This window comes from Hypomesus nipponensis, chromosome 13 (genome assembly GCF_054491055.1).
Source record: "Hypomesus nipponensis isolate SF chromosome 13, ASM5449105v1, whole genome shotgun sequence".
Taxonomy (NCBI): Eukaryota; Metazoa; Chordata; class Actinopteri; order Osmeriformes; family Osmeridae; genus Hypomesus; species Hypomesus nipponensis.
The window spans coordinates 6,513,038-6,529,663 of NC_140373.1; the positions used below are offsets into that span (position 1 = coordinate 6,513,038).

The 16,626-nt window shown below is 46.0% G+C and overlaps 2 protein-coding genes across 2 annotated transcripts in view; one reads left to right on the forward strand and one right to left on the reverse strand.

The window, feature by feature from the left end:
* fmn2b (formin 2b) overlaps positions 1-6,667 on the forward strand; it is a 43,482-nt gene extending 36,815 nt beyond the window's left edge. Inside the window, exons 19-20 of the mRNA XM_084670452.1 lie at positions 5,312-5,393; positions 5,569-6,667. Of these exons, the coding sequence (XP_084526578.1) occupies positions 5,312-5,393; positions 5,569-5,595 (109 nt within the window). The 3' untranslated portion in view covers positions 5,596-6,667. The remainder of the gene's footprint in view (positions 1-5,311; positions 5,394-5,568) is intronic.
* A 504-nt stretch (positions 6,668-7,171) lies between these two features.
* Positions 7,172-15,858, reverse strand: grem2b (gremlin 2, DAN family BMP antagonist b). Its single transcript, XM_084670310.1, has 2 exons — positions 15,443-15,858; positions 7,172-8,252 (listed from the first exon to the last, which is right to left on the reverse strand). The coding sequence occupies exon 2, from the start codon at positions 8,250-8,252 to the stop codon at positions 7,752-7,754; it is 501 nt and encodes a 166-aa protein (XP_084526436.1). The 5' UTR covers positions 15,443-15,858; the 3' UTR covers positions 7,172-7,751.
* Between the last annotated feature and the right edge of the window lie 768 nt (positions 15,859-16,626).

Here is a 16,626-nt window from a genome sequence, read left to right on the forward strand (position 1 = left end):
CGTCTTCTATCCTTCCTCCATTCTCTTTCCCTCCCAACTCTCCCCCCTCTCTGGAATCTCTCTCCCCCTCACTGCCAAGCTATCTGTCAGAGGAGGCTGAAAAATACTGCAGCTTGACTAAGGTCAAATTTGTTACACCTTGGAGTGAGTGATGGAGAGGGCCTTTGTTGTGACAGGTGATGGTGGATGCAGCAGAATTCCTCACATTAGGTACTCCTGATGGCAGAAATGAATCTTCTCGTTTGCAGTTGAGTGACACTCAACCACACTCTCTCTCTCACTCACACACACACACACACACACACACACTCTTAAACATGCACACCCCTTAGCAGCAGGTTTGATCTAGTCTCACTGAAACGTGTTGTCTCTAACACATCATGGCAGTGTGTTTTAGATCATTATGAAGCTGTGGTTAGTTTAGATCTCTTGTTCCGGTCAACCAGAATACCATAAACTATAGTCTTTCAGGTGAGATGCTCAGCCATTATCCTCCTGGTCTCTACCCACAGCTCTTTTGAGAGATCAAAGTTGGTGGCCACAATGTCTTGACAATCGGAAGCAAGTCAACTCAGCTTAACTGTTCAATAAGATAAAGGTTGGCTTGGCTGAAAGAGGACCTTGAGCTAGACTTGCTATGCTTTCTGAAGGCCTGTTCTGGCCTGGTCTGGTCTGGCCTAGTATTGGGAGGTCTGGGTGTCCCATTAGTATTCTACCACTGTACTCCAACACATCTTTGAACACCACCTTCCCATAACATGGCCCATATGTTTACTATTAGATTCTATCTGCCTCATTCCCATTCACCGAGAGAGGGAGGAGGGCAGGAGGGGGTTAGGCTGGTCTCTGAACCACAGCTCGCTCTCCAGTCTCTGTAATGAGAAGAGGACCTGGCTTGAACGAGTAGCTGCCAGTGGTCCGATGAGGTTTTGCGATAACGCCCCTAGAGTCAACAAATACAAATTAGCCTGCATGGCTAGCTAGCCGCCGATAAGACAGGAGAGCTTTCTACATTATTCATTTCAAACCACAACCAGAGAGGCATGTCTATCAGCCTGCATCTGTACAGAGAACAGCATCCAGTTTAGATCAAGTTCCTCTGATCCTCCATGGAATGTATGGGACATGCCTTGGCTCCTCTGCTATAGGCCTTCCTCATTGTGTGTGCGTGCTGGGGTGTGTGCGTGCTGGGGTGTGTGTGGGGGGCCTTATTGAGAGCGAGAGGACCCAACGGACACTGTCTGACTATATTGTTGGAGGGCATTACCTTGGCGAGGATGGAAGTGGTTTCTAAAGCAAACAGCGGCGGGACATGGCGTCCCCGCAGATGGGTCTCCGGTGTGTGCTGCCTCGTCAGCGAGGGGGGGCTCCAGAGGCTGCCTGGCACAGCTCTGACCTGTACTCCTCACAGTCAGCTCTGACCACGGCCAATTAGTTCTGCACTGAGGAGCACGTGGAGCACACTGCTGCATTTCAGATGGGTCCTATTCTGATCCTGCATTTCAGATGGGTCCTATTCTGATCCTGCATTTCAGATGGGTCCTATTCTGATCCTGAATTTCAGATGGGTCCTATTCTGATCCTGCATTTCAGATGGGTCCTATTCTGATCCTGCATTTCAGATGGGTCCTATTCGGAGCCTTCCCTTCTGCCCAGTTGAAACCGTGGCGAAGCCCTGTTCTACCGCTCTGCACTTCATGTGGTTTGCTATCGATATGGATGGAAGACTTGATAACCGATGGATGAGTTGGACGAGTCGTGCTATTGACGTTGACCAGATACTGTGTTTAACGAATGGCCAGGAATCCCACATGGATTGTGTTTGATTGGACACCAGCCTGTGTATGGATGCGTGTTTGCGTGTATGTGTTTACAAGTGCATGTAGCCAGTATGGAGAGGAGCTGAGTTCTTCCCGTCTCTCTCCTGAGTGACAAAGCAGATTCATCTCTCCGACGGCAAGCCAACAGTCTCCTAGAGGAGTTGGAAACCACAAGGCCTTATTACAATCCACTGGCTGGTCCCCAAAAACATTCTTTCTCTTGTCATTGATCGATCTAATTCATCAATGTTTCGGGACGGATGTTGAATTATTGAGATGAACCAGCGTCTGCCTCTCTGCTTTGAAGTCGAGGCAATGTCTCATCTCTCTCGGTCAAGCTGAACGGATGTCAGTTTGCTTTCTGAGAAGTGTAGCGGATTAAAGAAATCATAGCAACTATCCAGACATCTGTATTAGAGGGAGGAGACAGGCTGTCAGTGTCTGCCTCTGACCTGACTCACCAGGGCACATGGACACACACACACACACACACACAACCCCTCAAACCTTCTCTTTGTCCTTCTTGCTCTCTTTCACACACACACACACACACACACACACACACATGCACACACACCCTTAAACGCCCTGAAACGGACGATGTGTGACTGCTCATGCTAACCCTTCACAGCCCAGGGACCTCCGTCTGCTGCACTGCTAATTGTCAGGATGTGTGTCTCCTGCTGCCTCCGTCATTAGACAGACACGGAGAAGGTTCTGGAACAGAGCGTGACCCTGCCTGAGCCGGCCCTTATTTGGACCTGGCAGATCCTCGGTTCCAGAGACAGACAGACAGATGCGCACGCACGCTCGCTGGATAGCCTTAACCTCTCTCTCTCTGACCCTCCCTCTCTCTGATTTCCTCTTACAGACACACTTAGACACACACACTTACACACACACACCTCCAGCTCTGCCAGTGACGGGAAGCGGGGACTCTCATTGTCCTGTCACTTTCCCTCTCTCGCTCCTCTCTTCTCATCTGGAGTGGTGGTGTTCCAGTGTGGTGTTTAAAGTAGTCATGAAGTGGTAGCTACTGACCTGTCTGACTGACTTGACAAACCATGTGTATGTGCCTCTGTCCTGGGCTTTACCAAGGTCTCATAACTCTGCTCTGTATAAACACACAACCACAAGCGCCCGCCTGGTCCAGAGAGACAGGGAGAGGTATAACAAGGAAAAGAGGGGTTGTGTGTGTGTGTGTGTGTGTGTGTGTGTGTGTGTGTGTGTGTGTGTGTGTGTGTGTGTGTGTGTGTGTGTGTGTGTGTGTGTGTGTGTGTGTGTGTGTGTGTGTGTGTGTGTGTGTGTGTGTGTGTGTGTGTGTGTGTGTGTGTGTGTGTGTGTGTGTGTGTGTGTGTGTGTGTGTTTGGTGGGGGGAGATAGAGGGTGTAAGAAGAGAAGATGGAGAATAAGGAGGATAGCAGAGGGGAGGTGTTTGTGGTGGGGGGGTGGAAGTGAGAAAGAAAGGGGAGAGATGTGAGGGGTAGACAAAAAGGAGAGAAAGAGTGGGAGGTCTTTAATGGGGGAGGATGACTGAGGGGGGAGAGAGCACACTTGGTGGCCAGATTCATCTCCCTTCTCCCCACATTCTTAAGAATGAAGCTTTTTTTCCTTTTTTTTTTTTTTTTTTCTTGACTTCTCTGCAAGATCTGCATCCAAATGGCTCCTAACGTGCCTTCTACTCGTAACATAAGAAAGGGGAACTGGAGAATATGTGAGGCCAAGCTTTCACAGATCATAAGGGTCTACTTCTATCATCCTTTCAGCCCGGTCCACCACCTCATAAGTCAGGCAGAGAGACCCAGAACCAACCCCAGCCTTCTGGGTCAGAGTGGACTAGTCTGACTGGTCTGCCATTGATACTAATGTACAGTCAGACTGTTTGTAAGCAGGGCTTGCTTTCAAACTAGATCCTATTGACACCTTGGGTTCATGAAGATGCAGTAGAATGAAGAGAGAGCCCTGTCTGTGGTTGTCTTGACAGTGCTGGAAGAGATCATGTTGACTAGATTACCTCTAATGGTGTATAAGGAAGACTGAAACACAAACCGCATGCGCACATGTGCAGCACACGGCTTCAAATCCGCAGACAAACACCCACAAAACCAAACGCGTACACATCAGACACACAAAATCCCTTATCATTTTTCTGATTAAGCTAGACCACAGCACTTTCCTCTGGCGTCAAAGCCCACTCCTTGTAAAGCAGGCAGTGTGTCAGGAACATGCTCCCAGTTCTTCCAGTGGTGTGTGTGTGTGTGTGTGTGTGTGTGTGTGCGTGCGCGCATGGGCAGTGTACACCAATGTGTCAATAACGTGCTGCTAGTCGCTGACTCGCACACTAACACATTGCCAATTATGGGTCTGCAGAAAACCTGTTGCTGCTTTTGATGGTTAGGAGTTGAGGGAAATGAGAGACAGCCTTCCTTTCATGGCCACCCTCCCACCTCCTCACACTTTCTCATTTCTGCTCTCCCGTCGTCCTCACAACTTCCCTTTCTCACGTCCTCCTCTCTTTATATTCTTCTGATGCTCCTAAGGCACCCTAGATGGACAGGCCGATCGATTCTGTTTCTGTGTAAATGTGTCTGAGGTTGAGGAGCGTGTCAGATTGGAGAGCTTCCGACCGCGGAGATTAAACGACCGTCTCTACACAAAGAACTGTCACTAGCTATTAGATGCTGTCGAGAGGATGGCTCTTTCTTTCCTCTGTTCTCTCTCTCTTTCTCTGCGTGACTGTATGTACTGTGGTATGGTCCATAATTATAGCTGGACTAGGATTACACTCACCCACCCTGTGTGTGTGTGTGCATGATGCATTGGGATTTAAGGGCGATTATACTCACTTGTGACCTGCACATGTTTTGATGCTCTGTTCCACTGCCCCTCAACGGGTTAGACTGAGGGCCGTGGATGCCTGTGAGGGCGTAGCGGTGACGTCAGGTCATATCTATGTTTGTGCCTGTATTGTTGTGGATGCTGGCCCTGAGAGAGCTGGTACGAGGGCCAGTGTGTTACACCAGGGGAGGATTAGAGTTGTTTTTCGGAGTGTGTGGCGTGGCTCTTGTGGAAACAGCCCAGTAAGCAGCTGGCCGGTAAGCCCCCGGTACCAGGGTTGGTGCCGTACCTGGCAGGGGTCAGTGGACCCACCACAAGATTGACCAGGACACAGGGCAGCACCGATCACATCAGCGCTAGTGTGGGTGTCTGTGTGTCAGGGGGAGGGGCTTCACACGATGTTGGGACAAAAATGTGATTTAGACAACCCTGTGTTTGGGCCTGCAAAGACGGATATGGTTCTGCATAGGCCCCATCTGTTGTGTGTGTGTGTGTGTGTGTGTGTGTGTGTGTGTGTGTGTCCACAGTATGTTCTGAACCTGGCCTCATGGCCAGTGTGGTGACATTGAAGAAGAGAGAGATGAGAGAAGCTCCTGAAAAAACTCAAACTGTAGCCTCTCATTTGGGGTGTGTGTCTGTCCTCTGTGTTTCAGGTTGAAGGCAGCAGAGGAGTGTTTCAGACAGGCCAAGGAGAAGGCCACCTACAGTGTCAAACCCAAGCACGCCTCAGGAATCGTACGTTCACCTCAGCATTTCTTTCTTCTCTTCCCTCGTACACATCACCACACATCACCTCACGCATCTCTCAATGAGTGACTCGGTTCTGTGTTCCTCTGTCTCTCCCTCGTCTCATCTTCCTCTAGCGGCAGGGAAACAGTTTGTAGCCTAAACTTATGTTATGTTTCTCCAGAAAGCCAAGCTGGGTATGAAGATCTGATGGATTGGCTGGTGGAGCACAGTGAAGACAGGAGGATGAGGAAAAAACTAAGCTCAATTGGACTGCATGGACCAGCAGGTGAACTGTACAAGACCAACAATCCCTGTCTGCTTCTGAGGTACTGCTCCATCATCTTAACATGCTCATTCTCCATACCCACACCCAACAAGGAGTCCTGTGATTTGTCCAAATAATGTCAAGACAACAGGAACCTGTTATCGGATATATGGATGTATAAGACACAGCATAGTGACCAGCAACAGAGGAGCGTATGACAATAAGTCCTTCAACAGTATTATTTTTTTAATAATCTTGCATTCAAACCACAATTTAAGTTACATCAGTTCAATCTCAATGTTGTTCAAATCCTACTTGATTACAATTTTTAAAACAAAGGTGTTTTAAAAAAATGAACTAAAAATAAAAAAGTCTGTGTCCAAGTAAATAAGGATCCAGCTCGTCTGAGTTGGTTTTGAGTCAACAAAACCGCTGAATGTGGACATACCATCTCTGAGCTCAGCTAAATTGCTGCAGTCAACTGCTTTCTGGAGCTTTCCGTAGCTGTACCGGCACATCTGCTCTAAAGTACGGAATTTTTGGCATCGTACATCTGTGTCATCCAAAGTACGAGAAAGAAAATGCTTAACCTCTGTAAATGTATAACTGACTCACTTATTTAAGATGAGATGCTAATTTTGAATCTTAAGTTTGTTTGTGAGAGTGGGGTAGGTGGCAGGTTATTACATTTCTTTGGACACTAACATTGTAAGAAAGTATTCAGAGGAATGTTTAATTTTGCATTTAAATTACAACACTTGACTTGGTTGCAAAATATATATTTAAAAATGCTATTCGATGATTTTATCAATGTAAAGTAGTATTCAATTGTGTAACATTCTTTTGTTAATGTTGTGTTCTGTGCCCAGCATGTCAATCACTTAACAATCCTGGATTTGTTTGAGGTCTGAATCCTCCATGTGCAATAAGTGTTTGTATCAACCAGATCTTTTGTTTTGGTTCGGGAGCAGTGTAATTTATGTAAAATAAAAGGATGAATAAATTCAGCATTTTATTTGGTTTCATGTTTTTCTGATCTCATTTTAATAGATTGCAGTTTCTGAACAGTGGAGTGGCAAAATAAATCTGTCAAACTTTACTCACCTTTGAGTACTACCAGTTACTCAAACACAAAAAATGAACACAATTACTAGATTTAGTGTATAATTTATTCATATTTCTAGATATATAAATTATTTTATTGTACCATTTGATATAATCTCTATAATGTGCTGTCTAGTAATAATAATGTTTATTTATTTATACAGAGCAATATAGTGCTATTTGGATCCGCAGTAAGGTATTCAACACAGTTTTGAAAGGTCCACTGTGGTGTGGCAAGACTTCACTCAGTCAGCAGCTCCTCCTTCTTCAGACGGGGCTCTGAGTGGCGTACTGACCCAGTCTCTCCTTTCTGGATCTCTAACGCTCAAGACCTCTGTAGAAAGATCCCACCTAGGCCTACGTATGAAAGGCTTCCCCCCCCTAACCCCCCTAACCCCCCCCCAACGCACACACAAACACGCACACACACACACACTCCAGTCACAGTTCAGAGGGGCATGGAGGGGTGGATAGCGGATCATACTCTGAGTCTGTGATGCTCACACGAAATACTCAGATACCCAGAACCAGGTGAACTACAGGAGTTCATATTCAGGGGTCAATCATACAGCCTTCAATCTGCTGTGGAATGTCTTTCATAGTCTGTCTGAGAAGTTGATGCGAATCTTGGCCTCTTCAATGTCTCTTTTTGTTGGGAGAGGTCTGATGTTCCTTGTCTTTAAAACGGTCCTGTTCTGAGGATTTTTGGCACTTAGTATGTGTAATTATAAAGAAAGTCATAAACATCAAACTTGGTGTTTTCACCCTCATACACGCAGGGTGTATGGACAAGTGTCTTTGTGAGAGGACTCGGGGCTCCTCAGAAGAGCTCTTGGGGAGAAAGAGTGTTCGTAGACCCAGAAACCCGAGCGTGGCAGTGTAGGCTGGTCGAGGGTATATAAAGGTAGCCTATACACAGCAGGGGCCCCGCGTTTGCAGTCCACACTCCCACCGTGGCGGTCCATACTCCAGCTTGCCCTCGGCCTCAGACCTGGTCACTGCTTGCCGACGTCCCCCACGCTGACGGATATGCAGCGGCACTGCTTCACCCGCTGGATCTTACGGTGGCGGAAGGGCGGCTGGAGGTCGGGGCAGTCCAGCTCCACGGTGAGCGTGGTGAACTTGTGTGGCCGGCAGAAGGCGCAGGACTGGAAGGACTCGGCCTCCTTCTTGACGTGCCGGGGGATGTAGAAGGAGTTGCACTGTCCGTAGCAGAAGCGGTTGATGACGGTGCGACTTACGCAGCCTTCTTCGCTGACCGTCTGCCGGAGGGGCTGCGTCTTGCACCAGTCACTCTTCAGGTATTTCCTCTCCGTGACGACCAGTGCTTCCTGGCTGGAGGCCAACACTTCCTGTTTGCGTGTGCGGCGGTCAGAGGTGTTGCTGTTCCCCTTAAAAGGGGAAGGGATGGATCCCTGGGGGCGGTTCTTCCTGGATTCCCCCACAGCGAATAGAACACCAGCCAGCATTACTGACAGCACCACCTTCCAATACATCTTTTGAAAAAGAAAAGACAAAGAAGAACAACATTAGAGCTGAGGTAAATGGGTATAAAGCTTAACTACAAATGACACTGCTATGTAATACACACTGTTCTACACATTGACACTGTGAATTGATATACACTGTAGTAGTAGAGAATGGAATGTTGTCTGCGTCTTTTGACAAACAGAATTTATCAATACAGTTTCCATTGTCACCAGCGCCCAGCCCCCCCCCCCCTGTGTACTGTCTGATCCTCAACAGGTCTCAGCTCTAACGTAAACGTGGTGTTGTGAGACCACAGGGCAGTCCAAGGGTCTAATCTTCCTACAGGACTAGCTGTCACTAATCTCTAATTTAGCTCTAATCTGGGGAATATAAGATTATAATCTCCCTTCAAGAACAAGGAGAGAATGTACATTATCTAATGCTCCTGCTTGGCCTAGGAGACCTTAGCTAGTTATTAGTGTAGGATCTTTAGCTGTGTCTTAGCTTAGTATTACACTGATTCCTGCCAAGTTCTCAGTCAGCCTGACTGCAGTGTTCATGCTACAGGGAAACTACAGTAACGTAACCGAATGATGTAAAAACGTAGAATTCACTTTTAAATAATTACACATTTTTAGTGGTGTTTCATCAGTCACACTTCACAGATGGCCTATCAAGGTTTTTAAAAAGCGATAATCATTATGATCTTACTCTCCACCATCCACTCTCATCATCATTAGAACTAGTTTATCTTGTGGAGGAAATGGACACTTGGTGTAATATGTCTGCTTAACTGCGCCTCTCCTCCTTCCCCGTCATCAGGACATACAAAAGCCTGCCTTGTTTCAGCCCTGGGGACTGGAGTTCTCTCCTCTCTCCGCCTGTGTTTAAATCCGCCCTGTCTGGAAGCACAGCTAATCACCCTGATGTATGTCCGCTGTGATCTGAAGGGCTAGGACCTAGAGTGGTGGCCGAACCTCAACTGTCTCTCTCTTCTGAAGCCTCCGAGTCTCTGTTTATTTTTTCATCAGGGAAACGGGAAATTAATTTGTCGGCTCGAAAGACTAAATTGCCTTAATTGAGCCATTACATCTATTTGCTTTTTTGTCAGATAGAAAACGGGTCCATGTAAACATTATTAATAATCAAAGGCTGATTGTGCAAGGATGGTGGAAGCTGGATGGGCCTCCCTGAATGACCGATGCTGGCTCTGTTTTGTCTGCCTGACAGCCATATAAACACATTCAGCCAAACCGTATGAATATCCTCTGCAAATCATTGTAGAAGCTGTGGATTGTGGGTGTCTCAGCTTGTATATAGACTGTTCGAAAACTGTTGACGACACAGAGCCTATTTTTATTTGTATTTTTTTTGTAACTCATTTGATATATCCTTTTTTTTCTCTCCATTTATGTTGTTCTTTCTTTCGCTCTCCCCTCCCTTTCCCTCCCTGATTGGCTGAATAGTTTGCATTCAAAGGGTTAACCATAACCCTCCAAACTTTCCCTCCACTTTCACATCGTTCCCTTTAGGACAGGAAGAGGCAGTTTAAGCCTCATTTGTCCCTTTGTTACTCTCTCCAGGATGAATTAATCTTTAGGTAATAATGCTTCACAGGGAATTCGGTCTGTCTACCTGTCAGTCAGTCAAACAGATGTCTTTAGAACGTGTTTGGCAGATGTTGAGATGGACATGAATTTGCCAGTAGCTTTGACAATCTCCAATTCTCCAATGATGGAACCCATTACTGACAGACCTTTTTAAGCCGTTTCGTCCAGTTGGCATGTTCGTGGTCAATGTTCCTCTAACTTATTACATTGAATGTTTTTCTTTTTATTTATAGTTTATAATTGTACCCTTAAAAACACTTAGTTAGTTACAGGTAGTTGTTTCCATTGTAAATTAGTTCTGATATCCTATAAATCTAACATGGAACACTTTTGTCCCAAACGCCATCATAGATTTTCTGTTAGGACAGTTGTCTGTGGATGTGAATATGAAGTCAGCAGGGTTCATCAGAACCTCTTGGTTTGCTCGGAACATGATTTATGAGATCCAGAGGTGGTGTTGTTGCCTGGCAGAAGCTTCCTAGCCTGTGGTCCCACTCCAACTCATAAATCTCACTCTAAAACTCATTTTGAGTTTCTGAATAATGATTGTGGATGGAGCCACAATGGGTGGAAAAGGCTGAGTGTAACCCGGTCTAACCGGAGAGTGTTTAGCTTCTGTCAGAAAGTGAAGGAGGAGGAAGAGTGGAGGGGTGGGGGTAGAAAAGCTATTTGCGTGATGGGTCATTGAGGGAAAGAGAAATATGCAACTCAACATCGTTCTCTGTAAAGCAACCTTCTAAGTTTACTTTTAGTCTGAAAAATCTAGTATTGAAACTAATGAAGTCCTAGAGCAAGTGATGAGAAAGACTCTGGCAGAGAGACAGAGACCAGCAGCAGGGGCACGACCTCCAGATCAGTGGAACTGTGCCCCTCTTCACCTCTGCCCTGATTGGACCGCTGTGATGATGGCTGAACCCTGACCCTTAGTGTGACCACCCCCCCCCCACACACACACACACACACACATACACACACACACACACACACATATTTGAGGCCCCTAGCAGAATTACAATTCTAGCCCTACTTTTCTGAAACTTTCCCTCTCTTTCTCTCTATGGCGCCTCCATTGCCAGCCTATTAGCTATGAAAACAGCGTTTCGGGGCGTTTAGGGGAACATGCTAAATGTGGCTACAGAGAGAGAAACAGCCCAGGGCTATTTAGACATGGACTAGCAGGCCCACAATGTCTACAGTCACACACACCTACCACCCCTGTTTCCCCTTCATTGCCATAACTACCTCCAGCTGAGGGAGGCACACACACACACACACACACACATATGCAAAATCACTTCTCTAGCTTGTGAAGAATAGCAAGATTAGCAGAGCAGAGCTATTATCATTGGGATATGAGTATGTTCGTGGGCAGTGGTTGGCACCATTGCGTTTACTTCTACATGGCCTATCAGAATGAGAGATTACTGTGTGATTTCACTGGTCGGATAACGAGGAGACCTTGCAGGAGCAGCGCAGCCCAAACCCACCGGGGGGAATCTAATTTCCCAGCCAGCCTGGCCCAAGGTCCCTCCACTGGGGCCTGACCTTTCAGGCTTATCTCCCTGGGTAAACCAGCAGCATGGAAAGGCAAACACTGCCACCCTAGCACCCTGCCACCCACCTTGTGTCAGGACCTCCCTGGTTTGGCTTCATGCCCCTCAATCACTCTACCACTCTGATACATTATTACTCAGCCATCTCAGCCACTCTCTTTGGCTCCCCTGCATTCCCGTGCCCCCCCCCCCCCCCCCCCTGCCTCCTCTTGCCTCTCCCAACCTCTGCTGCCTTCCCCGGCCTCTTCCTACTTTCCCCTGCCTCACCTGCCTCTCACTGCCTCTCCCTCTCTGTAATTCCCCTACCTTTTCTGTTCCTCCCCTGCCTCCCCTACCTCGTTCCTCTCCCTAACGACCCCCTAGCTCACTGTCTCCTGGTTGGAAGGTTAGGTTGTCTGTCAGTACAGAATCACTGTACAAACAACCTAACTTAAGCGTGCCAAGAACAATCTTTGTTTCAATGTACTGAGGGGGTTGTGGATTTACAGAGGCTGTAGGAAAACTCGGTCCAGAGCTTTTACATCCAAGCTGAGAACCCACTGATCTTAGTGAACCAGCCTTGGGGATAAAATGCAGGAGAGCATGCAGGGGGGGTAGATGGATGGTGTCCCGGGGTCCAAGGAGGTAAATCCTAGTTCTGTTTCCCAGGCTGGCAGGCAGAGAGGCGCCTGGTCAGATAGAACTGAGCTGGAGATGGAGGAGGTAGATTATAGCCCTGACACAAACATGCCTCCTGCTTTCTTCCGGAGCCGCATCCTCTCCACTCTCCTTCTCTTGTCCTCACGCTTCTCTCTTTGCTTCCCTCTGCCACCCCGTCTGTCTCTCTTCCCCCCTGTCTTTAACCACCTCCTCCGTTCCTCCTCTTCTTTGCTAACCTTTGTGTTCCCTGCTGTCTTCTTCCCCCTCTTCTCTGTCCCACAGACCTCTGCACCAGAGATGGGAAGTAAAGAAGTACACATACTTTGTTACTGTACTTACGTAGATTTTTCTGGTATCAGTACTTTACTTCACTATTTATTTTTATGACACCTTTTTACTTGACAGTATATGAGGGAGATGTTCAAAATTGTCAGTGTCACAAAGGATTCCTGACCAATGTGCTGCATTTCTATATTGTCATTTTGTATGAAAGTATTAATTTGATGTGAGGTTAAGTTACCAGCATGACACTAAAACAGGTAGTAGTAACGCCTACTTTTTTTTACTTAAGTAGCGTAAATGTCACAGCCCATACTGCTTTACTTTAACTTGAGTGAAACACTTAAGTCAATACTTCAACTTTTAGAAGAGGTTTATAAACATGAATATCTGTACTTCTACTTCTACTTGAATGAAAGATGTGTGTATTTTGCCATCTCTGCTCTGCACCCCATGCTCCTCTAGCCCCATGGAGCCTCTCTTCTCCTCAAGCCCATCTCTCCCTGCCTGGGCCTGGGCCCGGGCTCTCAGCCAGGGGGATCAGCCATGGATCTGGGGGAGTTAGGCCTCTGTCTGCCACGAAAGCCCTCCGTAGACACCCAGTCCAGCAGGGGAACTCACACAATCAAACAGCGCAAGGGATCATACGCACAAAGCCACATGTAAAACCTTTGGGATTGACAAGGTTACAAAACACTGATCAATCACTACCTTGTAGGAGTTCCTGGCATGCCCCCACAGCTACAGTTACAGTACAAAGGAGGAGCAGTGTGTGTGTGCGTATGGGTGTGTGTGTGTATGTGTGTGTGTATACTGTATAGAAATATTTTGCAGGGATATAGAATCTGTTTCAGAATCAAAGTAAACATAAATGTATGCTCAAGCAACTTGTTAAATTAACAGATGAAACTGCTGATGCAAATTTTATTCCACAGCTGTATCTCATATCCTGTGTTTTTCTCAAAGATTTTTCTAGATCTCTGCGATTTCTGTAGCTTTTATATCTTATTGAATTGTTACTCAATAATCCGGTTTAACACCAATTCCTGCCTTTCCTTTGCTACCTTTTGACATGTCTTGATACCTTGATACTTTGGACCCCTTGTCTGTCTGCTCCAGACAGGTCTAGACTATTACACAGTAGACAAAGCCAAGATGGAGGACATAAAGATATCAGCCCCTCAGATCTTTAATCCTACGACAAATCTCTCAGAAGCTCCAAGATAACACTGGGCACTAAGTTTCTCTGCTGACAGGAGTAGTGGTGGTTTGGAACCACGCACCCGTGGTGACGAGCATCCGTGACTCAGACCAAAGTGTCACGAGGAGGGGCCTGAGGGGGCTTTGGTGTCGCTGTCTGGATTTGACTTGCAGGACTAGGGCACACTCAAGGCGGGTGGACAAGATCTGCACGTCTGGACTGAGATCAGACATGGGCAAAAAAAAGAAGCTTTTATTGTTTGGTGCAGTGGAATTAACTTCTGTTGTTGCTTTTTTGTGTTTTTACAAGACCGTAATTGGATGCTTTTTTCTGCAAAAACTGCCAAGAAATGTAATGAAACACCTACAGTTACAGCATGAGATCTTGACAACTCCAGCTACCCTGTCCAATCCTGCTCGCTTTGGAGTTTGAAAACATTATCTCAGGCCTGGCTCAAACAAGCACAAATATTTGAGATACTTGAGTTTATGAGCATATGTTTGATTTAGCCAAAATGACAAGGAAAGGTGGCCTTTTTTTGACTGTTTTGTTTGTTTCTTTTTGCCTGACAGGCTAAAATCAAGTTCACCTCACACATTGCATTGGACTCCGATCTACTTTACGAGGTTCTCTTAAGTCTTGGCAATGCCCCTGAACTTCAATTGTTATGCCACTCTCAATAGGCCTTTAATCACTACCTTAAGAAAACATAACTAACCCAACAAACGCTCCACTGTCTTCCACTACAATTCTAACCTCTGATACTTATTTACATACACAGTTACAAACATGTATAGTTTTCTCAAATTTAGTATTTGAATTACTGAGACTTAAAAGCAAAAAGCTTGCTTTTGCACGGGAACCTTGTGACTGTAAGTTAAACTGTTTGGCAATGATGGTAAGGTCACATCCGTCGTCGTCACAGAAAAATAATGTTCCCATTTTATCAAAATAATAAGAGTTATAAACTTGATATTGTTATCCCTGTAAAGCCTCTTTACCAAACAAGCTAACTGTGCAAGGTGGAGCAGTCACCAACTCTGGTATAAATCAATAATCGGATAATTAACACACACACACAAACATACACACATTCGGTCAAAACAAACACACTCTCATTACTTCACATGAGAGAGAGAGAGAGAGAGAGAGAGAGAGAGAGAGAGAGAGAGAGACAGACAGACAGACAGACAGAAAGCCAGAAGAAAGCCTTACAGGTCTACTAGGTAGTATGTACTAAGTATGTTCTATTATACTTTTACATGGATTTATGTTTGGATTTATATAGAGTATGTATCATATTAAATCATCACATCTCAAGTCAAACAATCACTATGGCAAGATAAAATCATGAATTAATAACATTATTTTGTTATTAAATTATCATACATAAAAAGGTAACTGAATAGCACGCATCCTAGTCTATTAAGGATGACCTTCAATGTTCCTCTACTGATAAGATCATCAGGATGACTTGAGTGAACTCATTCAGGCACAAGTTTTAATATCCACAAACATATCAAGTAATTTAATTAAAGCCAAAAATATAACTCAACTAGATTAGCAATGGAGCCTAAAATTAGAGGTGATAATATCTGATATAGCTGTCAAAGCACTAACAATTACTTGGAATCACCCAGTAATTTGTTCCAAATGTATATAGTGTACAGCTTACTTTTTGCCAACGTTTAATTGGGGTTCCACTCATCTAGAGCTTCTGGAATCAACCTTAAAACCTTACTGTTTAGAAATGTTTTGGAGATAAATCTTAAGAGAAATTATAGAGGTAAATGTTATTCATTATTATTTGTTACACAGTTTCCAGGTTCACTCAAACAGATCAAGCACCCTTAAACAGGTGCCCAAATATGAGCATTTAAACAGTGACAGTGTGTGGAAATAAGTGTATTCTCAGTGTTGAAAGTAGCAATTACCTTTTATCCCAAAGGGTATTAAGATGCTCCCAGCCTTTCTGTCAGTCTCTCTCTCTCTCTTGTTCGTCTCTGCTCTCTCTCTCTCTTTTCCGTGTGGGTGTCAGAGTATTCCAGCGCGGGTCACATTCAGAGCCGGGCTGGGAAGGTCCTGCTGAAGGTAATGGTGCTGGTTTTGGGCTCAGGTACGGAGGCTGTTCTGATGCCCATGAATAAGAACCCAAAGATGGGTCCGCAGGTCAGCGTGGCCTGGCACTTTGGAGGATGGATGGATGTCTTTCTCTCTTCTTCGTGTGAGCCTTTAACTGCATCCGTTTCTGTCTGTTTCGTAATGTACTTCTCTTTCTATATCTCTGTGTCAGTGTCTGTGTGTTTCTCTCCCTGTGTGCCTGTGTGCTTGTCAGTGCGTCCTGTCTCTGTGTTTGAAGTCTGGCTTCTGGCGGCTTCCCTGCACCCGCATGTGGATGTTATCACCCTCCAGCCTCTCCATTGGCTCCCATCACCAAACAAATCAGGCCAAGTCTCGCTCGCTAGCTCTCTCTCTCTCTTGGACACATACTCCCACCCCCCCCCCTCCCTCTTCTATTCTGCTCCCCCTCCCCTATGACTTTCTTCCCTCCTTCACTCTCCCTGTAGAATTGGTACTCAATCCCTCCACACACACAGGCACACACACACACAAGCCCCCAGACACACAGCAACTTTCTCTGTGGCTTCTGATGTGGTCAGCCTCCAGCTTCATACCCAGCAGAGAAGAGAGGAGAGAGAGGCAGGGAGAGAGGCAGGGAGAGAGAGGCAGGGGAGAGAGAGGCAGGGGAAAGAGGCAGAGGAGAGATGGAGGGTAAAGTCGGAACAAAGGCTTGGAAAGAAAGTAGGGGAGATGGAATTATGAGAGGAAGTAAAACCATGGAACTGTGGAATGGAGGGAACATTCTGGAAGACGGAGAGAAAGATGAGAGTGCTACCCAAGAGAAGGTGGAGTGAGCTGTACTGCAGGCCATTATTGTAATTTCACACATGACGTGTGGCTTAACCCCCCCTTAAAATACTTTCATTGAGCCTATTAAATGCTGAGTTTCCTCTCTGAGTCTGAGCATGGTAAGGCTTTTAGTGTGGCTTTGTGGGCTGGTGTCACTGTGACACCATCAGATCCTGAAGTGGCTGACTCCTTGTCTAACTGAGAGCCT

What these genes read in the sequence shown, in the direction of transcription:
- grem2b (XM_084670310.1), bottom strand. Translation starts at nt 8,252, where the DNA reads ATGTATTGGAAGGTGGTGCTGTCAGTAATGCTGGCTGGTGTTCTATTC.